Here is a 24,675-nt window from a genome sequence, read left to right as displayed (position 1 = left end):
CTTTACCTCTCTTACACACATCCTGTAGCTGTGGGAGTAAGAGGACTCAAAAGCTCTTAATTTTCCATTCATCATTTGTTACTTTGCAACACACACCATTCAAAAAAACACACAGTAACGAAACAAATATTTTTCTAAAATACTTGAAAACCTATTTTTTTATATCAAGAAACACAACAGGAGACATTTCCGCTCAAAATGAAGCATTAAAATTTGTTTTCAGAGAAGACAGAAGCATCGATCAGCACAGAGGCACAAAGAAGACAAGGCTGTGAAGGCTTCAGAGGGACAGCCCTTATTTTCAGATCTATGGCAGTGTCCTGAAACTTTAACCCTGACGTATGCTATTATGCAACATCCCTATGGGAGGGTTCAAAATATCTGCAATGTTTTTATGATAATTAAGCATCCTTTAGTACGAAGAGAAGCTTCCTCTGAACTGTTGTGTCCATCGGGCAGTTTAAAGGGTCTGTAAATGTTTATGGCGTCGCATCATTAAAGGGACTTTTGGTCTAAATGATTGGTTCATAACTAACCAATCTTGGTGCTGATAGTCTCATTTTAAATAGTAGATTTTGAACAGGAAAATATAAAAGTGGAACTAAATTAAGATCATTTATAAAGTCATCACAGTGGCTTTAATATGCTAGCCCTCTGATATGTACACTGTGCTTTACAGAAAAAGGCAAAATTTCTTAAAGTGAGACAAAACTGTAACTTGGCTTTGTAGTTAGATACCAAATGAAGCTAGAACAGCAGGTATTTGGGTTGCAGGTAAAGGAAATGTGCAGGCAAACGAACAACATTCATGATGCTAACAGACGCTACGCACCATTTAGGACGACCTCCTGACCAGAGAAAACAACCTCCACTTCATGCTGTTATTTTTAGAAACAGTTTCTTTGATTATTAGTATTAATGTTTTTAATAGTAAGCAAAAAAAATTCTAGTGTTTGTCTCTTAGACTTGAGTAACAGATGAATAAATATTTTAACTACAACTGACTATGCTGTTTGTGATATCAAAGATAAGAGAAAGCTTTTGTGTTGCAAAAATGACCTGTAAATAAATATAAAAAAACTCAACACTTTGATGCTCAATGGCCAAAAAACAGTGCTCAGGAATATAAAACACAAAAAAATAAATCTTAAACATGTCTGTCTTGTGTTTTTTTTTTTTCTGTGATGTTTTAAGCAGATGAGGATTTTCATTCCAAAATGCTACATATCCCTTTCAATACATTATCATCACCCATTATTTTTTTTTTATTTTTATTAACTTATTTATTTTTTCGAAGGTACAGCCAGTTCATCTTCTTGTGTCTTCTTTTAATTTTGGATACCTCCTTTTGGAATGAAACCCCTGAAAATTATCTCAACCCCTAAAATTTAATACATAATGAAGTAGATTTGTGAATATCTTTATACGCTGATGACATTTTCTTTTATATTAATGCTGCTTTTTTAGCTTTAACATACTAGTACTTTTACTAATTCAAAAAAAATTATATATATAATAGTTAAAGTTTCAAAATGTTCTATACAAAACCAAAAGAAAATAGTTTTGAATTAGCTTTAGCCTAGTTAGCTCAGCTGAACAAAACTCAACAAATTACTTGCAGGTATATGATTAAAACATTTGTTGTTTTTTAAATAATCTTATAATATAATTTATTCAGTTAAAAGCAATGGCTTCTTTCAATGACAGATCAGTAATTATCAGTGCAAAGTTGTTTATATATAGAAAAAGACGACCATGTGAGCAGCTTTAATATTTTTTTTTCTTTTCTTTTTTCTTTTCTTTTTTCTTTTTTTGTTTAATGTAAATGAAAGCTACGCTTTTGTAGCGTAGCTATGATTGTCAAATCAGATATATAACTTTGGGGGCTGGATCTATGGAAGTACATTGCACTTACCAAAAAACATAAATAAACAATGCAAGTTTAATTTCATTAGTAAGCCTCTACATTTTGTAACTTTGAAAAATGTGAAACTTGCAAGACTACCAGCTAGTTAAAGTTAGCAAATAGAGAAATAAATATTTAGCTGTTGATGAAAGCTACAGGTTTCAATAATCAAGAAATAGTCTAGGTTTGGGCAAAATAATTTTACAGTACAATGGTAGAAACATAACCAGCTTTGCAGTTCCTTTCTTGGGTGGTAATCCCACAGATTCGGATCTGCACTTTCAACATTTTCTAAGTTTCCTTTTGTCGTAAAATTACAAACACAGATGTAAACAATTTTGACCGCTTTGCCCACCTGCAACAGGGTTATTAATACTTTGTTTTTCTTTGGTGGATGCAATGTGCTTTCAAAGAAAAATAACAGGGTTTATGGAAAAACCCTGTACAGGATACTGTCAGTGATTTGTCAGAATCTTGTTCACTTTGTGCTTTCACTCATTGTGTTATGGGTCTTGGTTTTTTGTCTGTACACATCCTCCCAGTTCCTTAGAGTTCACTAACCCTCTCACTGAGGGTCTCAAGCTCCTCCTCCTGCTCCGAGTATCGCTCCCCTCCTTGTCCGTAGTCGACACGCGGACCATTGCCCACCTGGGCGGGGTATTCGAGGCCGCTGAGCTGGGCGTGGTGATGCCAGCGCAGGTCGTCGCTCTCATGGGTGATGTAGCGCTCATTCATTCGTGACTCCAAGTTCCTCAGGTCCAGCCACATCTGGTAGTCCTGGTGGGAAAACAGCTTCTGAATGCAAAAGTCTTGTTTGTCCAAGGATGCACGACTTCTTCTATCAAAAACAACCATCTTTACACTGACTTTAGACCAAAACAAAACTTCCCTTCTCAGACCGGGTAATCTCTCCGCTTACTGTAAGAAGAGTCAGAACTTCATATTTTATGATGTTTGAAATGTCTTACCTGTAACCAGGGGTGACTGAGTGTTTTGTCCACGCTGTATCTCTTCCTCATCTTCACCTGCAGCAGGTTGTTTATCAGGTCAATAGCTGCAGAGGAGAAAAAGAGGTGATGAGCATGGTTTGAGTCCAGCAAAGGGAAGGATGAAGACTAGGAGGAGGAGGTGGGTGTGTAGGGTCTATGCCCCCCCTGTGGCGAGGGGCCAGTTGAGGCTAATGAGCAAAGCTAACATGATGTTAACATTTCTTCAGGGGTCAGTGGTTTGAATGGCTCTGGGACCCCGAGGCCCCTCAGGTTTGCAGGGGCCTCCTTCGCTTGGTATTATGCACATGAATGGAGCAGCACATGAATACCCCCCGAAATCTGTCCGTCTAACTCTCCTTCCAAGAACGGCCCAGACCCGTCCTGCTTCTCAGGAGTCTCTCACATACTCCTCCCTCCTTCATTCCTCCTTCCCAGGGAGAGTCACATGACCTCCCTTTAATCTGAACTATTTTCAGCCGTGGGGCCAAAGGGGGGCGATGTCAGTCTTTAAAGCAACACCTCAGAGTTTGACAACTTTTCCTGATGGTAATTCCTTTCTGTCTGAAAATTCTTTAAATAAAACCCATGACCTGCTGGTTTCAGTTCGATTTGAATCAGTATTTCTATGCAGATAAAAACAAGCCTGATATTCTTGAGATCACTGAGGTGTCCCCCAAGGCTCTATTTTGGGACCCACTCTGTTCTTTACTTTTATAAATGACCTGGGCAAAGACATCTGAGTGGTTTTACAATTCTATGCTGATGATACTGTCTTCTACAGCCATGCTCCCTCTGTAACAAAAGCAGAGAAAGAGCTTCAGATTATTTCTCATCAAAGGGACTTTGAGTCAGGGATGGAGCCAAGATTTCAATTTTGGGTGGGCCAAACCAAATTTGTGTGGGTCTTAAATTACAAAAGTTAGTAAATAACTATTACTATATAGATATAGATACTGTTACTATGTTTATTTTAAAGCAGATTTGTTTTCTTTTTGATCCTTTGATTTCATTTATTCATTTCCCAAACCACTTATCCACTTTTCAGAGTCGTGGGTGGCTGGAGCCTATCCCAGCTGTTGTTGGGCAAGAGGCGGGGTACACCCTGGACTGGTCGCCAGTCAATCACAGGGCTGACACATAGACAGACGACCTTTCACACTCACACTCAGAGTGATCAATTAACCTGAGGAAACCGGAGGACCCAGAGAGAACATGCTCGGGGAGAGAGGCCCACAGCAATCCAACCAGTGACCTTCTTGCTGTGAGGCTGCAGCGCCAACTGTTGTGCCACCGTGCAGCCCCCGAGTGAGTATTGAACCTGTGTCCCTCAGGTCCCAAGCCAAGCCCTCAACCAATTGAGCTATTGTGGCTGCAGGTGGATCCTTTGTTATTTGATAAAATTCTACTGCATTGGACAAATGGCAATGGCTCTTTATGGTATTAGCCAACAAATAGTGCTCTAGTGCACCAATGGGCTGCACCGCCACAACTTTCCATGTATTATAGGCTGCCAAAACTTGGCTCATTTTGTAAGGACAGGGCATCTAACAATAGCAAAATGAGCATATCCCCCTTTAAAACAGATAAAATAAATAAATAAATAAATAGGGAAGGAGAAAAACATATTTTTTCAAAGAAAAGTTTGAGGTGGGCCTGCTCGAAAGTGGGTGGGCCTGGGACTCTTGGGCCCACCCACGACACCGCTCCTGCTTTGAGTCTACATAAATGGATTTGTTTTATCTTGGGTAAATCTGACTGGACCCTGGACACTGAGAAACAGTATTTAGAAATCCCCAATTTTCACGCTTGTATTACACTGGAAAAAAAATGAAATCTTATCAAGTGTTTTTGTCTTATTTTGAGTAGAAAATGTCTTTTTAGACTTAATATGAGCCACATTCACCTGACCAGTCCAGAAAAATATCTTATTTCAAGTCATTTAAAGACAAAAAAAAAAAAATCTACCAATGTAACAAGAGAAAAGTTTCTTACATGAAGACACTATTCTAGTTTTAAGCAAATTTTTCTTGTTCCATTGGCAGATTCTTTTTACTTGTTACAAGCAACTCAGACCTTATTTTTGTCTTTATATAACTTAAAATAAACATTATTCTGGACTGACCAGTTAAATGAGGCTTAAATCAAGTATTATAAGACAATTTTTACTCAAAATAAGACAAAAACACTTGATAAGATTTCAGTTTTTTGCAGTGTAGACTAATTCTCGACCACTGAAATAGTCAATTTGGCTCTTTATGTGAAGTTCTGTCAACGTGTTTCTTTTAACTTTATTGTGTTTTTTGAAGATGTCAAATATGAACGCTAAGCCACGTGAAAGACTGTGTAAGTTCCAAAACATGTATGATAAATTCCAAATAGCCTCACAGAGATGTAGGTATTTAACTGGTTACGTTTTGTAATTTGCAACCTCACCACGGGTTTTCATTTTTAGATCCTGCATTGCACATGTCTATGCAAAAAATAAGCAGTTTTGTTCCCCTGCAAAACAAAATGACAGCATAAAAGTACTCAGGAGAAGAACACTTTTGCTAAGTGTTGCCACGTTTACTCTCAAGAGGAGTTAATAAGAATTTTTAACAGGTTCAAACAATGTGTCATGCACAGCCATCGCCCCCCAAAAAGTCCTCCAACTTCCTCCCATTAAGACATTTGAATCGTGCAGCATGTGGGCAGTTTTCTTAGAGGAACCTTTTCAAAGTGACTACTTTTACAGTGATCTTTGGAAATGCAGATTTGTTGACGCACTAAGAGTTGATTCTGTGACATTTATTCCTCCTGTGGCTGACAGGACTTTTACAACACTTATCCTGGAGCGGCTGAAGTGTCTCCGACGGGATGAGGAGGTGGACGAGGGGTTAGGAGTGCATCGGGGATCCGGCCGAGGAGCGAGTGAGTCAGGCTGATTTGAATCTATCTCGTAGTCAACAGGGCAATTCCAGCCAACACACACTCGCACGGCAGACGCATTTAGAGACAATGACGACAACATGATGAGTCACGCAGAAGCAGAGAGCAACTCAGAGCGACTTCAAGGCCGTGTTGGAGCAATCTCACCGCTGCAGGAGGAAATAATAACCTGAGCTGATGTTAGAGGACAAAATAATAACCTCACACAGTCACACAGAGAGGTGAAACAAACTTTCATCTCCGATAATAGCCCGAGAAGGGACATTTGAACTATTTATATTTGTTGGTGCAGGAAGTCTGATGCATAGTGACATTACGCAACGCCTCCCTGCAGCAAATCCCAGACACAATACTGCAGCGAGTCTACCAGACATGAACACTGCTTTAGTATCGACCAGTCAGGTGTCAGAAAGAAAAACAGTCTGTATGGAGTCAAAAAGTTGGTCAGCGTTACTGGAGACATCTATGTTTTGTTAAATACCTTCAGATGAGACTTTCTTCCAGGGATGAGGGGGGTACATGAAAGCAGCGTTCTGGATCTGATCATTGATATCTTCATCTTCATTAAAGGGAAACGTCCCACTGAGACTGAAGAACAAGACCAGAAACAAACAGGAGCAAAATATAAAAAAAGTAACAAAGAACAACACACAAAAAGATATGGAAAAAATAAAAAATAAGATTCACATGTCTAACCTGACATAGATGATGACTCCAACAGACCACATGTCCAGAGAGCGGTTGTAGCCTTTGTTCCTCAGGACTTCTGGAGCAAGATACGCCGGCGTGCCTACCACCGAACGCCTGAAGGACTTCTCACCAATGATGCGAGCAAAACCAAAGTCACACAGCTTGACCTGAGAAAGATGACAGAGGTCATATCTCAGATTTATCGACATTTATAGTCTTTTACCATTCAACTCATTTTAGACATCTTTGGTCTTTGAAATGATGGAGGAGGAAGTGACTCTTTTTTTGATAAGGGATGATTAAAACATGTACAGTGATGGAACGAATTACCTAACTTTATACGATCTGCTGAATAACTTTTTGTCTAAATTCTTGCTTGTGTCTTATGTCGCTCTGGACAAAAGCATCTGATAAATGAAACAGTAGAACTGTAGATTTCCAAGTGGGAACGCCCAACTGGAACGCCCCCTGAGGTCCAAGTTCCCCTGAGGACATTCCAAGTTCAGGGGTGAACAGGAATTAAGCTCCTGTTAGATCCTTTATATTTTAGAATTTCTGACTAGTGTTTGTCACAATAAATCAGCCATGTACATAGCATTATTTGATGTTTATATACAGAAATACTGCTGTTATGGCAACATTTGGATGGCAAATGAAACTCTTCAACTCAGAGATGACATCATTCCCACTCCTGACTTCTCAGTGCCGAGTACAAATGGAACACAGCAAGAGCTACGCTCATGACAGGACTGACCAATCAGAGTGCAGGGGGTTTGTGGAGTGCCTTAAAGAGACAGTAGCTAAAACAAAGTGTTTTAGACACACACAGAAATAAAGGTTTTCAAAAACACCATCCATCCATTTTCTGATGCTTAATCTGTTCAGGGTCGCGGGTGGCTGGAGCCTATTCCAAGAGTTGGGGTTCACACTGGACTGGTCGCCAGTCAATCACAGAGCTGACACACAGAGACAGACAACCTTTAACATACCTATGGGTAGAATCACTAGTTAACCTGATGAGCATGAGCCCCTCTAAAACACCAGTGTGAGGAAAACAGAGATTTTTTTTGGCTGTATATCATGTAAAGCTACTACGGGGAACCAGAGGGCCAGTATAGGGCTGAAAATAAGCACAATTTGTAGGCCATGCAAAACCTCCCCCCATTGTAGACTTTGGCTCTTTGTGCTCCCGTAGTTTCCTCTCTACATGTGCAGAGAACTCAGAGTCATAATTTGCATTTCTTTCCAACTGAAGGGAAATTCTTAATTAATCTGAATCACAAATGTTGATTCCCTCATGGTGTTGGCTCTGCAGCAGCATCAGTCACTGTTTGGATGGAAACCCAGAGGGAGGATGAGTGAGATGGAGCTGCTGACAGTGAAGAGCTGCTATCTTTACAGGATGATTCACACACACACACACACACACACACACACACGCACGCACACACACACACGCTCAGGAGGAAGATGGAAGTGATCAGGGATAGGTTGGCACATCACAGCACTGTTGTGATGAATCAGTGCTGCTGCTAACATCTATTTCTGATTTTTGTGTTGTTATCCAGACCGACACTTCTCATCCAGGTGATGTTTAAATGTAGGTGGAGTGACCTTTCCTTTGAGTGTGGATGTTGGATAAACCTCCAGAGGGGCAGCATTGTTTTTGTTTTTCAGAGTCATTTCCATGATTGACACTTCCCGTCGACTGTACCTGGACATTCTCTGAGAACATATCTTCTTTTTGAGGATTGTCAATCACCACAAAGCTTCAACACTCTCTTGTTTTTTTGACAAATTTTGTGTCTACCTTTTTTCAAAAAGCAACTCAACAGATTTGGAGTTTCTTCTGAAAAACATTTTTTCCTGTACTGGATGCACATACGGCTAATATCTGCCGCGAGGAAAGACAGAAAACCACAAAGTTCCACCTTTATCCTTCAAATATATCCATTAGCTGCTGTTTCCAGCCTGAGATGAAAGCTGATGTTAATGCAGTGTTTTTAACTCCATCTTTCAGGCATTGAGGCACAACGTTTGTTTCCTGATATGAGTAGCAGGCTCTGCAGCTGATACACAGAAAGTAAAGTGTGTGAGGAACACTGAGCCCAACAGCCGGCCTGATGCATCATTAGCGCTAACAGTTTGTCTGTCTGACACAAACAGCTATTTCTGGAGAAGAGGCTGAAAACTGCAGAGAGCTGCTAATAGTTGCGCTGAAAGCTAATGGACCGTCTGTGTCTGCTTTTGTTTGTTTGCCTGGATCAGCCTTTTTTCACCTCTTATCTCTACATCTACCTGTTTTATAAGTAAGAGTGTTTGGTTTTTCTCTTACACCACAGACGCGTTCTTGTTCTTAAAGTAGTTTTTTAAATCTTCACGTCTGTCACAGAGAGAAGCGCTGTCTACCTGTCCACCACCTCATTTTGCAAAAGAATCGAAAGATTTGGTTTAAAGATGCTATGAGGAGGATCTGTTTTGACTGCGCTCTCTTGCCACCTTGGGGCCTGGAGTCCCCGCACACTGCCATAAATGACTTTTAGTGAGGCATGTGTTTGTTTTGTAATTAAATGTAGATCAGATCAAAACAAATTTTCCTTATTCGAGACAACTTTTTACTGGATACAATGCGCAGAGGTAAGGGACTTATCAGTACAGTTACACGACGCTATGGTTTGAAACGTAGCATCAAGCAAACGTTGTAGCAGCCATATGTTAGCAACATCAGACAATAAGTAAACACTGCCAGTTTGTAAGTAGTTTAGTAGCCGTCTATATTTAGGGCAGCTAGCAGCCCGGCGCTCTAAGACATGTCCATAACGTTAGTGAATCCTGGTTAGCTATGTCCTACCAGTCATCTACCAATCAGAGCTAACGTAACCTCACTCTTCATTTTATTGATAGACTCTCAAGTTTGAACAGACCACTGCAGAATAACTGCTGACTGTGGGTTGGAATGAACATTAGCACAAACAGTTTAGTCCCTGTGTTATAGAGTGAAACAGGCTGAGCTAAATGCTAATTAGCTTTTAGCTCGGGCTGTATCACTCTCCTGTTTATCTTTCTTCTGCTCTTCTGTCCTTTTTCTGTCTGAAGTTAGGCTCCTGTGTTCACCATCACTACAAAATTAGTCACAGAAATTGTTTTCAGCAGAGATAAAACACAGATCTCTATGTTTTATCTTTTCTCACTACTAAACTTCATCAGCGTGGCGTGGTGTTGTCATGGAGACCAAGACGTGCAGAAGATCAGCTAAGAAGTAGCATTTTGAAATAACCTGTAACCAGCAATATTGGTGCTGATAATCTCATTTTAAACTGTGGATTATGATCAGGCATATATCTGGAAAGGAGACTTATTCAAGATCCTTTTCAAACTCCTCACAGCCCCTTTAAGCCATCTGGATGATTATGATCTCACACACACTTGTACACACCTGTGGGAAAGAGTCTGCGGAAGCCAACAGGACGTTTTCAGGTTTCAGGTCACAGTGGACGATGTTCTTGAAGTGGAGGTGACGGAGAGCCACGAGAATCTGGCAGAGACACAAAGAATTCAAGTCATGTCCTGAAGAGGGCGCTAGAGGAAAATGTCATTTGTGTAGTTGGTTTAAAGTCAAAGGACTGTGTTTGCTTCTGGGCTGCTTTAAGCGAACAAACATGCTAACATCAGGCTATGGTTTGTGAGACCTGTGTGACCAGGAACTTGGTGATCCTCTCAGGAAGTCGTCCCCTCTCACTGGACAGGATCATCTCCAGCATGTCCCCGTGAAGTTTCTCCATGACCACGAACACTCGCTCTGGTGTCTCAAACATGCAGTCCAGGTTAACCACGCCCGGGTGGTGCAGACTCTGGAGGGCAGAAGAGAAATGTCCTTATACATTTAGAGTTTGTTGTTTGTTTTGTTAAAATTATTTTGTTTTGTTTTGTTGTTCTATGTTTTTTTTCTTTGTTTTATTCTTGTAAAACAGATAGAACATAAGGGTTAAGTTGCATTAGTGTATATTCAGGGGCCCAAAGAAGGAAAAGGTTTCAAAAGTTATTCTGTATAACACATGAGTCGTAGCGCAAGTTCAGTCAAGAAGACTTTCTGTGTGCTCACACTCTGTTTCCTTCACTCACTCTTTCCTGCCTCTCACCATCAGCTGACCAGGGGCACATCAGCTTTTCTCTCCATCCAATCGCATAACAGCTTCAATCATGAGCCACCCATCACATGTCAAAGTTTAAGTGCTGCCTCTTTTGTTTTTCAGCTCAGTTCTCTGCTCTTCAGTCCCGAAGTCCTCACTGAATAAAGATCCAGCCTCCCCAAGACTCTTACCACTGTTTAGACTTCATCGGGGGGATATTCTTAATTCATAACGTCATTGTACCTTCTACATTTATTATTCTAAAGGCTTGATGGGGTCTGACCGCCAAACTTTACTTTTGCATTTATTACAAAAAATGTGTTCATAACTCTTATTGGTGTTAAGTCTCTCCTAATTGAAATTCCCTTTCATTAAGCAATGTGGAGTTTTAATGCGTGTAGCTATTAGTGTTGTCAGGCGATTAAATTAATTAATCTCGCAAATTACAGGATATTTAATCAATCAATTAATCTAATTAATCAAATTTTAATCTCATATCTGCCTATGGTCCTTAAATAAAGAATCTGAATTGTAGGACATAAAACTCTAGTGCATGACTAATCAAATGAATACACAAAGAAGAGAAGCTTTGTAAATCATATTTTTTTTTCAATTCAGTTGCAACTGTTTACTGCATCTATAGACGTAAATTATGTTTTTCATCAGGGGGGTCAGGGTCTGAAGGAGCTTGTTAATCAAAATCATGCTCATAAACTACTGTGGGTAAGAGCAGTGTGCTTTTTGGACGAGAGCTCAGCATGGATATGAGGAGAAGATGTGAGATGACAGAGGCATAGCGAGACGCTGCAAGTCAGAAAAGTTCAGGCAGCTCATGCTACAACTGAGGATGTGTCACTGTCATTCAGGGAGAAAGAGCGGCGCCATCGTGAGAAAAGACGACGGAGATCATGGAGAGGATCAAAGCACAATTTGTCTTTTTTTTTGGATCAAAAACAGGAAGAGAGATATAAAAGAAGCAAGTCCACTCTTCTTAGGTAGTTTTGGTGTTAACATGGTCATGAAAAACAATATTTGGGTCTTGAAAGATTGTTCAAAATGCCCTGAAAATGACTTGCAGCAAATGAGTTAATCACGGTCATTTTTATAATGCGTTACTTTGTGAAAATGAAACTTCAGTATCACAAAGGTGATTATTTTGATCGTGTGCCATCCATTCACCCATGAATCCATTTTCTACCCTCCCATTCACTCTCACTGTCTCACCTCTGAGCTATTTATAGAGACCAATCAACTTGATGAGTCTGTTTTTGGACTGTGGGATGAGGCCAAAGAGGACCTTCGCTTAAACAGTGAGATGATGTTATAAATACAAAAATGACAACCTCCTGTCACCTCTGGGCCTCTGTAGATCTGTGTTTTTGTCACAGTTTTAGATATTTTTAAACTTTATAAGAAAAAAAAACAGCCTCAGAATTGTGACATTAGCCAAAAACATGGGTTTATTATAACAAAGAGAAAACAACGAGTTAACGAGGACGATTTTATTAAGGAGTGACATTCTTTTCACTTTTTCACCTGTTGAAGTGAAGTGAGCAGGTGTGTGTGTGTGTGTGTGTGTGTGTGTGTGTGTGTGTGTGTGTGTGTGTGTGTGTGTGTGTGTGTGTGTGTGTGTGTGTGTGTGTGCAGCAGCAGCAGCTCCTGCAGGTTGAGCAGCACTGAATTATTACAGGATGTCACACCCCCACAGTGTTGCCAGGGTAATGAAGTCGTTCACAACAGGAAGTCTCACTCACTGCTGACAGGAGTGTGTGTGTTTGTGTGTGTGTGTGTGTGTGTGTGTATACCTGCAGGATGGCCACCTCGTTACGCAGCTGACTCTCCTGTTTTGTCGGGAAGCGGAGTTTGTCAATGATCTTGATGGCAACGTCTCGGCCAGACTTCCTGTGTTTACCTGGGTGAAAGAAACACACAAACAACACACACTTGGAGCGCACACACACTCTCAGGTACCATCAATTCTTTGCAAACAAGTTATTTTACTGCAGTACTGTGCTCAAGTACAAATCCTACAGACTTTTGCTTCAGTATTTTTGTCTTTGCTACCTTTCCATTTTAGTTTGTCAGGATAAAAAGCAGTCAAGTTTTACTGAATTGAAGTTTGAATGATTAACGTCAAACTCTTCCAATTGGCTGCTGAATTTTGATAAGTGTTTTGAGATATCACCTCACTTTATTTTGAGTATTTACCTCCATAAACAATCCCAAACTGCCCCGAGCCAAGGACCTCATCTGGAAAGATCTGATACACCGAGTTGATGTCCTGAAAAAGAGGAGAGAACATCTCCGCATAAATCACTACCATATTTGGTTTTCTCTTCGGTGTTTCCATTATTATTTTGTGACATAAGTTTTTAAACATGAGTCTTGTGGACTCATCATAGCTGCAATGCTACCACTGTATAATCAAATGCGTCTACATCTAACTTAAAATTCTTGTTTTGTACCATGCAGATCCAGATTGTTGAGTGTCTGACAAGTTACAAAAGGATTCATTCAGTGGTTTTTAGTTAAAGGTCAGAGCCACCAGACTCCATTGACAAAAACAGTAATTTTACCTTAGAGAACACAGGAGTTGCTGGTCTACCACTGCCTGTGGTGGGCTTAGTCGAAAAAAACTGATACTCGTAGAGGTAGACCAGCAACTCCTCTGTTTCTGAGATAAAATGACTGATTTCTTTTATTGAGTCTGGTGCCCTTCAGGAAAGATCCAGACCTGCTTCTTGAAGCAAAGGTCTATCACTGTAAGGATCTTTCTGTGATGTCAGAGAGTTTGGATTGAAATCGGAAGCAGGATGTAACGTCACATTATGTAATAACACCCCAATATGTAATAATGTAATACATTTTCACTTCATTATGTAATGACGCATAATCTGCCGCAATTGTCATAAAATTCTTGAAGCCAATATGTAACAAACTTTGCCCCAGGAGGCATAGGAATTGCTGGTTTACCATCAGTTTGTGCATTTCTATACACAAGTTTCCTCCTTGCTGTTCTCTCCATGCACTCGTCAACAGAGACAAACCAAGTGGTCAAGGCAAGGGTAGACAAACAACTCCAGTGTTCTGCTAAACAAAAGTGCTACTGTGTCAACAAACTCTGGCGTATACCGCTATCTTTGTGCGGACCTATTGTGTTGTCAGACAGAATGTTCTAGAGGAGTTGCTGGTCTACCACATTGACTGTAGAATACATGGATGCAGTCTAGTGATGACACCTATTTGTTTCTAAAGCTGAGTTTTGTGGGTGTTTTGGTGGTGCTAAATTGGAAATGCTGACTCAACCTTTGGTCCAAAACACAGGAGTCAAAGAGGAGGAGGGCCTTCAGCCTCCTCCCTCCTTCAGTGAAACAACTTTATTTTTCAGTGTAGTCTGGTGGCTTCCAAAATATTTGTGTCAATATATATATATATTTTTTTGTTTGAAATAAATTATGGTCTTCTTTAACAATTAAAAAGTAAAGATAGTGGCTGAAACTTAATGTCACTGAGTCTTTATGTTACTCATTAAGACCCAGTTTATAGAAACTAAGGCACCAGGTTTAAAAACACTGGGTTTATGTTTTAAAAGTTCTGGTTCTGAAAGTGTCTCCCCTTTCCTCCGGTGTTGAAAAGAATGTGAGGCTGGTTGACTAAAAGAAGTAAATTGCACGGATTCATCGGCAGCTGAAGGAGTTTTCAGAAAAGGTTTTTGTACGCGGAGTGAAACTACACGGCGTCAGTGATCTGCCACAGCTTTGACACCAGAACTGCAAAATATTTTCTCCTTGTCTGCACTCACGTCTCCCTCTCTTCCCCTGTTAGCTGACAGCCTAATATCACACCTCGAGCAGAGAGGACAGAAATACAATATTATGAACCTCCTCCCCCTTCCCTGAGCTCGCTGCCTAATTACCATCCGTTACCATGGAAGCCGTTTGGCTGAGTGAGTAATCACAGTAATCTCCATCCGAGGTGCTCGAAGACGTGCTCACCTTGGAGACGGCGAGGTGAGCGTCTGCATCTCAAATGGGACTCAATGTTCTCCGCGCTCACATTTGCATGAATAGAGTTTGCAGACATTTGAGCTTTATGTGAATCTTTATGATGTAAATGTTCCAGTGAGTGTATGACACATTTACATTTTGGGCTCTCAGAAGCAAATGGATCAAAACGTGCAGGCAAAGGAGCAGTCAAAGGAAGAGAATCACAAATAGGAAGTGGTTCATGGTCAAAAGGGTATTAATCATCATCTCAAACTGCTGGGCCCTGTGGTTCAAAAGGTTTAAGTTGGAAAAAGATAAAAGGATTTATAAATTATTAAAGATAAGATCAAACTTTACTTACTTCAAATTTTGACCACAGGGGGCGCCAAAATCCACACATACAGAAAGATAGATTTTTAACTTCTTTGTTTTGTAAAAAAAAATTCATTATTTACGAGCAACTTGCTAAATTTGGCTGTATAGCTCTGTTCTGGGATGTCCTTGCCCTTACTTATGTGTTTGTGTAATGAAAGCCTGTGGAGGGTGAAGCACACTTCCCTCTCATTAATGTGCAAACATGAAAAGTGAAGGCAGGGACAGCAGCAGTAATGACCCCTCAGGGAACAGAACAGGGATAACATCAGCGACAACAGGTTCCAAAACCTGAGGCGGGTAGAGCACACCTCCCCTTTTTATTTATATGCATACTGTTAAGTCAAAGCAGGGTAAGCAGTAGCAAAGAGTCACAAAGAACAGAGCAGAGTGAGCATCATCAATAACAACACTCAAATGTTATTGAGTGCCCAAGCCTCAGACGGGTAGAGCACACCACTATATTTTTAGTTCATACTGTAAAGCTGAGGCAGGCAGAGCAGCAGCAAAAGTGGCACAAGGAACAAACAGAGGGAGCATTAGTGAGAACACATTGTTTTCTGGTGAGGCAGAAAGAGTTGGCAGGAATAGCTGTCAGATGTTGGGGGCTGGTGTTAAGAGCAGCTGATGTTCTGTAGGCCATACTTAACGTGAAGTCCTGCCTGATTTAACACCATGCTCAGATTTCATACAGTTATCTCCTGTAATCCATCCTGAATCAATCTCTCTGCTAACATCAGGTTGTTTCAGATTGTTTTGTACCAAAAATGTCCGAAACCTACTCCAAAGTTTAGCTAGAGTCAGCATTTCTAATATGGGGACTGTTTTTGTAAGTCTACAAAATGGCTCAGAAACCAGAGACTTACTGTGTCTTTACTTTTAAAGCTCAAATGTACCAAAATGTGTTTTTTATGTGTGTTTTCTCACCACATTTTCCTGGATCTGGCAGTTGGAGACAGAAATACTGATGGAAATTTCTTCTGTTGAGGAGACACAGACATGATCAGAGTTAAAACAACAGAAAACAGTCGGGATTAAACATCTTTAAAGAAACCCTGATGACACAGAACAAGTGGAAAGTGGAGAGCCACTGGTAAAACTTCACCTCTATGAAAAGTTTAAGGTGACAGTTCTGATGCCTGTAGCATGTATTGAATAATCTACGTTTTGATAGAAACATTATCAATCTGAAGCCTCTAGCCTGCTGAGACGCTAGGTTATTTAAGTACATTTCTGCACAGGTGAAGCCACAAAGATTCAGAGAAGCAGAGAGACCACAGTGAAGTGTTAGTCATGATCAGTTTGACGTCAGTAAAGGTCTGAAATATCTCTGATGGGCTTTGTGTGGGCGTTGACGGCCCTGATGGGATCTGAGAGTCTGCGGGAGAATTCAGCAGCAACGTGAGCGTTTCTACCTGAAGCTGGAGTCATTTTACAGGTGGGATTGTGATAAAATGACATTTACATTTGTCTAGTTTCTCTTTTAATGGATTCTCTGCTGCACTGAAGCACATCCTTACTTCAAATAGTCTCCAGTATTTTTCCCTTGAGCGGCCAAAATACTAAAAACTGTGATTCAACAGAGTGTGATGGGACCAAATATTGATACATTTCCCCCCTTGGAGGTTTATTTTCCTGGATCATGTACAGCAAGGATTGCATTTTTGTCTTTTTGTTATAGCAAATCCTTGTTGTCTACATCTGGGTTCTCTATTACTATCTAAATTTTCTCAGTTGTATTAGGACATTGTTCCTGATGAAATATCTCACATAGGTTGCCTGTAATACAACTTGTTATGATACATTCATGCTATCACCCAGGTGGTGACCTCTGGTGGCAATCGCAGCAGGTGCAGGGGAAGAGGTGGGAACTGGTTGGGGCACTTCAGGATCTGAAATCTGTGTGGACATGATTAACCTCCCAACTTGTAAGGTCAGAAACATCATCAGGTGCAGTATTTAAGAAAACACATCTACTATTTTGATCTGGCTCTTGAGCTAGGTGTAGACCTTTGACTGTATATAGAGTGGACAGCAGTTTTGAAGCCAAAATAATCCTGTCAGGTGCTGCCATTATCAGCCAAAGTCTACGCAGTAGAGGCTATGAACGACCCTGAGAAAACTAAATGGAGCCAGGTGACAAAAATAATAATTATCTTTTCTGTCAAGAGTCTATCCCTCCCTACATACTTTACAATCCCCATAAAAGTATACAAGAACGGCACCTGTCAATCATTGTAAGACGCTGTAACATAAAGCCTATCATCAATAACTAATGAAGATAAAACTTTTCAGAAAAAAGAGAACTTGAATATAAGACAGCCAAATTATATCTTCAAACCACCACAACAATCGAACATGAAAAACATTTCTACAAGGTGTATTAATTTTTTAAAGTTTGACCACAGCCCATCTGGAATGACTGGGGAGCTGGATTTTTTGACCTATACTGCAGCCAGCCACTAGGGGGAGCAGTTTTTGTTGCAACCGCACTTTAAGTCGAGCAAGATGACAACCATTTTTTTACAGTCTATGGTGTAGACCCCCTTCACTTTGGTTGTTTTCATAATAAGGTTTGAAACGGCTGATATCATACATATCCTATATTAAAACAGCTATAATGTAAACAGATGAAGCCACATAAATGTTTCAGAATTCAATTTTAGTTTAAAGACTGTAATTGGTCCCTGGTTTGAAATTTCAATTTGTGGTTTGTTGGTTAAAACCCCAACAAAGCATAAAATGTTATGGCAGCAGACCCCACCAATACTGGCGCTAACGGCAAGATTGCTACACCTGTTGGGCTGTTTGAATGATGGCGGATTTTGTGCCCATGCGTTACATTTAAAGATGAAATATGCGAAAAGAACAGAATTAGGGGCTTTTGTATTGCTGTTTATGCAAAGTATGCACATGCAATTTAAATTTGTTGGAAAGGAATTCTCAAAAAAAAGTTCAAAGACATATGACCTTCTGCACCTGCCTCAGTTTCATGGGGCAATTAAGTAACCAGTCATTTTTTGGCAGTTGTTCATGAGGCTAACGCAAAAATGGGCCAAATGGGTTGTTTCATAACACACTGCAAAAATGGAAATCTTATCAAGTATTTTTGTCTTATTTTCTGTAGAAAATGTCTTTTTAGACTTAAAACAAGCCAAATTCACCTGACTAGTTCAAAAAAATGTCTTGTTTCAAGTTGTTCTAAGACTAAAATGAGGTCTGAATTGCTCGAAACAAGTATAAAAAATCTGCCAATGGAAAAGGAAAAATTACTATAAATTTTGCTTGAAACCAGAGTAATGTCTTAATACAACTAACTTTACTCCTGTTTGTGTAATAACTGGACATACATATGGGACCAGGTCAACAAAATCAACGAACCTATAGAGCAGAACATCATCTGCATATCAAATGATAACCCCTCATTCTATTATACAAAGACTAAAAAGTAGGGGGATCCAGAATTATGCCCTGTGGCACTCCATATGAGTTTTTAGCCCCATGCATGTCCCACTCTATTTGGGACATGCAGAAGACAATACCTTAAGAAAAGTCTAAATATGATCTTAACTCCACTCAGGCATGTGTTTGTGTCTTACTGTGTCCTCCCCGGTGAGCATTGTGGGATATCCCCGTAGAGACGGCTGGCATCAGAGCGTGCTGGATGGCCATCTCCCACATCTGAGCCACATCCTGCCCCACCCCGCTCACCTGAAACCAGATGGTACAACAAGCTTTAAGTGAAGCAGTATGACTGGAAAAAGTAGGGATGGACTCCATGGAGGTCTAAGAATGAATAAATAAAACTATTATTCACCAGAATGCTGCTGCTGCTCACGGAGGAGTCGGCCCTCTGCAGATTCTCTCCGACGTAGTAAACCAGTGACGCTGTGGCGATCTCAAAGCAGTGAGGATTGGCTCCATCGGGGAGCAGGGAGAGGGTCTGAGCTGGTTCTAGAGATAAAATCTCAGACAGAGGGATCTCCTGCAGAGACACCAAAGATGGAAAACAATCTGTTATTGCAATTCAAGAAGGGAAAATCTTTTCTTTGGAACTTGATACACTGATGTAGGAAGATTGATGATGGTCTTACCTTATAGTATTTACTCCCTGTGTCATTCTGAAACAGTGTGATGCATTTACTGTCCAGCCTCCAGTAATGTCTTTTCCTCTGAAACACCGAGAAGAAGAGGAGGGAAAAGAAATCAGTCGTTGGATGTGACAGTGGAAAAAAAAACAAAGCAAAACAAAACAAAAAAACAGATTCAAAAGAGTTTGGACTGAGAGGAAGAGAAGAGACACTCAACAAAACAACACTCAACAACAAGAGCCTTATCAAACTCGTGAAAATACAGATTCACCTTGACAAACTGACTATTATATTTATCACTTTTGTTTAAAGAATCATGGAAAGTTGGCCTCGTCTTTAAGAAATCTGCCAAAATATTTGTACAGACGTGAAAACAAAAGTCAAAATAACGTCTTTTCTATCCACATTTTCTCATTATCTGTTTTTGTCTCTCAATGTTACAAATTTAATCATCCTGCTAATAAAATCAGCCTAATTTCCATATCACATCTGGTGATTGGCATTTTTTTTATTTTATTCATGACAAAAGATCTTGCAAAAGAAGGGCTGGTCGACATCCAAACAAAGGGAGAAATCAGGAGAAATAAATATATAAGTAATCACATCTGACAAAGACCTGAACACGGCTTATTCATTCTTCGTTATCCAAAATGTTTGAAGAGTAAACAAGTCTAAGAATAATCTAAAAATGTCTTTGTGGTTGAACAAAGTCCTTTCAGAGAAAATCTGTCTGTATTATTTTTGTTTTATTTTGTTTGACCTAAATATGTTGTTAAAAAAAAGTCTTAGAGGTGAAACAGCCTCTGGTCTCCTGCACTTTGAGCTCACACACAGATTACACACAGTGGCATACCAGAGTGTCTTTGCTGGTGTAGTGAACCATCCAGCCCTCCTTCATCACGTTGCTGCTCTTCCTCTTGGTGTGTTTCACAGACTGAACCACTCGCATCAGGGGGATGTTGTTACTGGTGGACGGGCTGCAGCAAGAAGGACAAAAGTCAACTTTTCATCTCAGTATGTGTGTACATCTTGTAACGTAGTCTCTGAACATACACTCACTGTCCACTATATTAGGCACGCCTTTCCAACTGCTCTTCAACGCTAATTTCTAATCAGCCAATCACATGGCAGCAACTCAATGCATTTAGGCATGTAGACATGGTCAAGACGATCTGCTGCAGTTCAAACCGAGCATCAGAATGGGGGAGAAAGGTGATTTAAGAGACTTTGAACGTGGCATGGTTGTTGGTCTGAGTATTTCAGAAACTGTTGATCTACTGGGATTTTAACCCACAACCATCTCTAGGGTTTACAGAGAATGGTCCCAAAAAGAGAAAATATCCAGTGAGCAGCAGTTCTGTGGACCAAAATGCCTGGTTGATGCCAGAGGTCAGAGGAGAATGGACAGACTGGTTGGAGCTGATAGAAAGGCGACAATAACTCAAATAACCACTGGTTACAACCGAGGTCTGCAGAAGAGCATCTCTGAACGCACAACACGTCCAACCAGATGGGCTACAGCAGCTGAAGACCACACCGGGTGACCCTCCTGTCAGCTAAGAACAGGAAACTGAGGCTACAATTCACACAGCAACACCAAAACTGGACAATAGAAGATTGGAAAAACGTTGCCTGGTCTGATGAGTCTGGATTTCTGCTCCACATTCAGATGGTAGGGTCAGAATTTGGCATCAACAACATGAAAGCATGGATCCATCCTGCCTTGTATCAACGGTTCAGGCTGCTGCTGGTGGTGTAATGGTGTGGGGGATATTTTCTTGGCTCACTTTGGGCCCCTTAGTACCAACTGAGCATGGTTTAAAGTCCACAGCCTACCTGAGTATTGTTGCTGACCATATCCATCCCTTTATGAGCACAGTGTACCCATCTTCTGATGGCTACTTCCAGCAGGATAACGCTCCATGTCATAAAGCTGGAATCATCTCAGACTGGTTTCTTCAACATGACAATGAGTTCCCTGTACTCAAATGGCCTCCACAGTCCCCAGATCTCAATCCAATAGAGCACCTTTGGGATGTGGTGGAACGGGAGATTCTCATCATGGATGTTCAGCCGACAAATCTGCAGCAACTGTGTGATGCTATCATGTCAATATGGAGCAAACTCTCTGAGGAATGTTTCCAGGACCGTGTTGAATCTATGCCACCAAGGATTGAGGCAGCTCTGAGGGCAAAAGGGGGTCCAACCCGGTACTAGCAAGGCGTACCTAATAGAGTGGCTGTACAATAGGACTGTTACAATCTGCTAAAGTACATGTGTATGTGTGTACCTGATGGCGCGGTTCGATTCGTCCAGGTCAGGGTCGTGCATGTCACAGAGGTCACTGGGCCCTGCCTCCAGAAAAAGACCCCCCTCTGATGTCAATGCTTCGTCCATGTCGTCCAGCAGGCTGCCTCTTCTGTCCATGTCATGGTCATCAAGGCAACCCTCCACCATGACCATGTCTGACTCCGCCCCTGGGCTCAGGAGCTCTACAGGACAGCAACACAGTCATTGAGAGGACATTCAGCAGAGTTGGATTGGAATGAGTTTACAGTTAGAGAGCGGTGAAACTTGCCTCCATTTTTGGAAACCTCTCCCAGGCAGTTGTTCGGCACTTTGGGAGCACATCGTTTGTGACAGTTGAACCTACAATCTGGAGAAGACACAAGAATAGAGACATAAACAGGTAAGCTATATAATTCTCTCTGGTTGGACCAATGGAAAACAATAAATGTCACATGAATGCAGTCTTCACTTTGTCACCTGTTATCAAAGTGTTTCAGCAGGTTAAAGAGGAACTGACCTTTGCACTGCAGGCCCTGTCTGAAGAGACCTTTCAGCAGCTTCTTGCAGTGCTGGCAGACGGTGGGTCGGGTGTACGAGTGGATCAGGAACGTGTGCGGGACTTTGACTTTCGACAGTAGGATCTTGTCTAATTCGATGGGACGACCAACGTACGACTGAGAGCTGGAGCGGCGCTCTCTACCAGGGAAGTACTCCACTTGGTTCTTCTGCTGCCAGAGAACAGAGAAGATGAAGATTAGCTTTATGGTTAGAAATAACAACTATTACAGCTGTTACAAATTCTGAGAGCATTTCCCTGATGAAAGCTGATTAGTTAGAAAATGACAGCAAAGCAGTAAGAACCAATTATTTGTATTTTTTTTTTTTTGACAAATGTGGGGGTGAAACCTCTAAGTTTTGATAAGTTCTGAACCTGGACCCCATCTCTCCAAGTAATAACCATGCACTCCAAGAGGATAAATTTGAGTGAATTATGTTTTTTCCTTTTAACTGACTGTGCTTATAGAGGGCTGCCATCTTTGTTTTTCATTGCACAGTTTTGAAGCCAAAATACCCCGTCACAGGCACCGCTATAGGGACCAAATGTGCTGCCAGAGTCTGCACAGTAAAGATTGTGAGGGACTCTGGGAGAATTTCTTTTCTTTCAGGGGTCTAACCTCTGCTTGGCTCTCCAGCTGAACATATTTTACTATCCCAGAAAAAAATACACAGAGTACGTCAGCTGTCAGTCAAAGTTAAACGTAACATAGAACTGAATTTTTAACCTCTTATAACTTATGAAAATCAAACTTTTCAGATAAAAGAGGACCAGAATACAAAACAGCCAAATGATATCTTCAAATCACGTATGAGAAAAATTTCTATGAGGTGTATTCATTTTTTAAAGTTTGACCACAGCCCATCTGGAATGACTGGGAAGATGGACTTTTTGACCTATACTGGAGCCAGCCACCAGGGGGAGCAGTTTTTGTGGTGACCTAATTTTAAACTGAGCAAGATGACAACAATTTTTTTTTTACGTCAATAATTTGGACCAAATTATACTTGAAGACTTTTGGGGAATGAATACCCCTTTCCTTTGAACAGAATTAACTAGTCAGCTGTTTGCAAAGGTAGCACCTTTATCCAGGATTTGACAGTTAATGAAGTTAAGTTTTAGACTTAACTTCGCTAAACTATCACATGATCATTTAAGTCACATCTTCACAACAATAACTGTCAGAGAGATTTATTTAAGGGTGGTAGATTTAAGATCCAAAAAGAGTCATTTCATGGATTAAACCATTGGGACTTACCTCCATACTTGGACTGACTGGAGACTGAAAAACAAAACAGAAAATTAGGCTGAAATTTTCTTCAAAAGACAGAACTGTCCTAGATTAATATCTGGGGTACTTTCATTTGAGAAAAAAAATCAACAAGCTAAGTCTGAAAGTTGAAATCTGAAACAAACAAGTAATACAATCAACAGTTATGGAGAAAGAAATCAGGTATCGCTTTATATTAACTACACACTTTTTAGCATTAGTTAATAATAAGTCAATACCTAACTTATCATTCGCAAAGCATTGTTCATACATTAATACTCATTTATATATCATGTACAAAGACAGCTATGAATGTTTTGTTACTGATTGATATGACCCTCTACAATCAGTGAACTCTTTGTTTAAACTTTATTAATGATGGATTCACCAATTACACATGAGCTTTCATGGTCATTATAAACCGGTTATGAACCATTTTAGACAAAATGTTAATTTGTCTTTTATTTAATTTGATTTTTTATTTATTGATTTTTTTTTATTCTGTTAAATTGAAATCTGTGACTTCTATATTTTAAGATCCTGCTGGTCTAAGACCTTATAAATAAATGCTTATATAGTAATAATGCTTAAATAGTCTTTACTTTAGCCCAGCTCATAAAGACTGAAAAAGAGTCCTTGTGACTACCTTAATTAATCATGATTCACTCTGTAATTAGTTGTTCACTAACTCTTACTGCATGTAAGAATTATGTAAATGATTAATAACTGGCCCATAATGTTGTTTATAAAGTATGAACACAGAGTTAGCCAACACACGATAGAAGAGGATTTTGTTCAGTGAGAAAACATCCATAAATGTGTTTGTACAAGATAAAAAAAGTAGGATTACTGTAAGAACAATGCTTTACAGATGATGAGTTAAGTATTAAGTAATGTAACCAGAAATCATACTACATTTTTTAAAAAGCAGAAATTTTTCTTTTTGGCGGTCTGAGGTCTTACAAACACATGATTCAGCCTTCAGATTTTTTTGGTGGAACTCAGAAGTCTGTAACTTTTTCACAATACTTTTCAAAGGTTTAACAGGAAAACAGTGAGTGATGCTTCAGGACACTTTTGCAGATGATGTGGTTCTCTATCCTTCATAAAGTTCCATCTTCTTGCAGGGATGGTAGAAGATTTTAGACAAGTGCAAAGTGGTTGGGATAAGAAACAGCACTGTCTTATATGTTACGTACTTGTGCCTTGAAGTATCCATCGTTCTGCAAAACTACGCCGACATGCTAGTTAGTGGTATGATTTCAACGCTATCATCTGTTCTGGATATACTGACCAGTAAAGCATCGTCAGTGTAGTGAGGCGGTGAAGGCTCAGCAGAGAGGGGGCGACAGATGTTAACCAGCCCCCCTGTCAGGGACACGTTGGAGGAGCGGCGCCTCCTCACACCACTGCAGTTATTTGGGATCTTAAAGGCACAGCGCTTGTGGTAGTTCAGACCGCAGCCTGG

At 40.3% G+C, this 24,675-nt stretch overlaps 1 protein-coding gene across 1 annotated transcript in view; it reads right to left on the bottom strand.

Moving 5' to 3' along the window:
* Window positions 1-1,794: 1,794 nt before the first annotated feature.
* The window catches only part of prkd1 (protein kinase D1), a 48,894-nt gene continuing 26,013 nt past the window's right edge, over window positions 1,795-24,675 (bottom strand). Inside the window, exons 4-21 of the mRNA XM_074692778.1 lie at window positions 24,502-24,671; window positions 23,196-23,219; window positions 21,899-22,109; window positions 21,671-21,748; window positions 21,383-21,584; window positions 19,946-20,069; window positions 19,096-19,173; window positions 18,819-18,986; window positions 18,601-18,712; window positions 15,929-15,981; window positions 12,852-12,924; window positions 12,449-12,555; window positions 10,203-10,364; window positions 9,950-10,048; window positions 6,520-6,680; window positions 6,305-6,411; window positions 2,875-2,960; window positions 1,795-2,683 (exon numbers count right to left, since the gene is read on the bottom strand). Coding sequence (XP_074548879.1) covers window positions 2,453-2,683; window positions 2,875-2,960; window positions 6,305-6,411; window positions 6,520-6,680; window positions 9,950-10,048; window positions 10,203-10,364; window positions 12,449-12,555; window positions 12,852-12,924; window positions 15,929-15,981; window positions 18,601-18,712; window positions 18,819-18,986; window positions 19,096-19,173; window positions 19,946-20,069; window positions 21,383-21,584; window positions 21,671-21,748; window positions 21,899-22,109; window positions 23,196-23,219; window positions 24,502-24,671 — 2,246 coding nt within the window. The 3' untranslated portion in view covers window positions 1,795-2,452. The remainder of the gene's footprint in view (window positions 2,684-2,874; window positions 2,961-6,304; window positions 6,412-6,519; window positions 6,681-9,949; window positions 10,049-10,202; window positions 10,365-12,448; window positions 12,556-12,851; window positions 12,925-15,928; window positions 15,982-18,600; window positions 18,713-18,818; window positions 18,987-19,095; window positions 19,174-19,945; window positions 20,070-21,382; window positions 21,585-21,670; window positions 21,749-21,898; window positions 22,110-23,195; window positions 23,220-24,501; window positions 24,672-24,675) is intronic.

This window comes from Halichoeres trimaculatus, unplaced genomic scaffold, assembly GCF_033239565.1.
Source record: "Halichoeres trimaculatus isolate MK-OKI-2021-1 unplaced genomic scaffold, fHalTri1.1 fHalTri1_scaffold_17, whole genome shotgun sequence".
NCBI lineage: Eukaryota > Metazoa > Chordata > Actinopteri > Labriformes > Labridae > Halichoeres > Halichoeres trimaculatus.
Note: the sequence above shows the minus strand (reverse complement) of the source record. Positions and strands in the feature narration are given on the sequence as shown.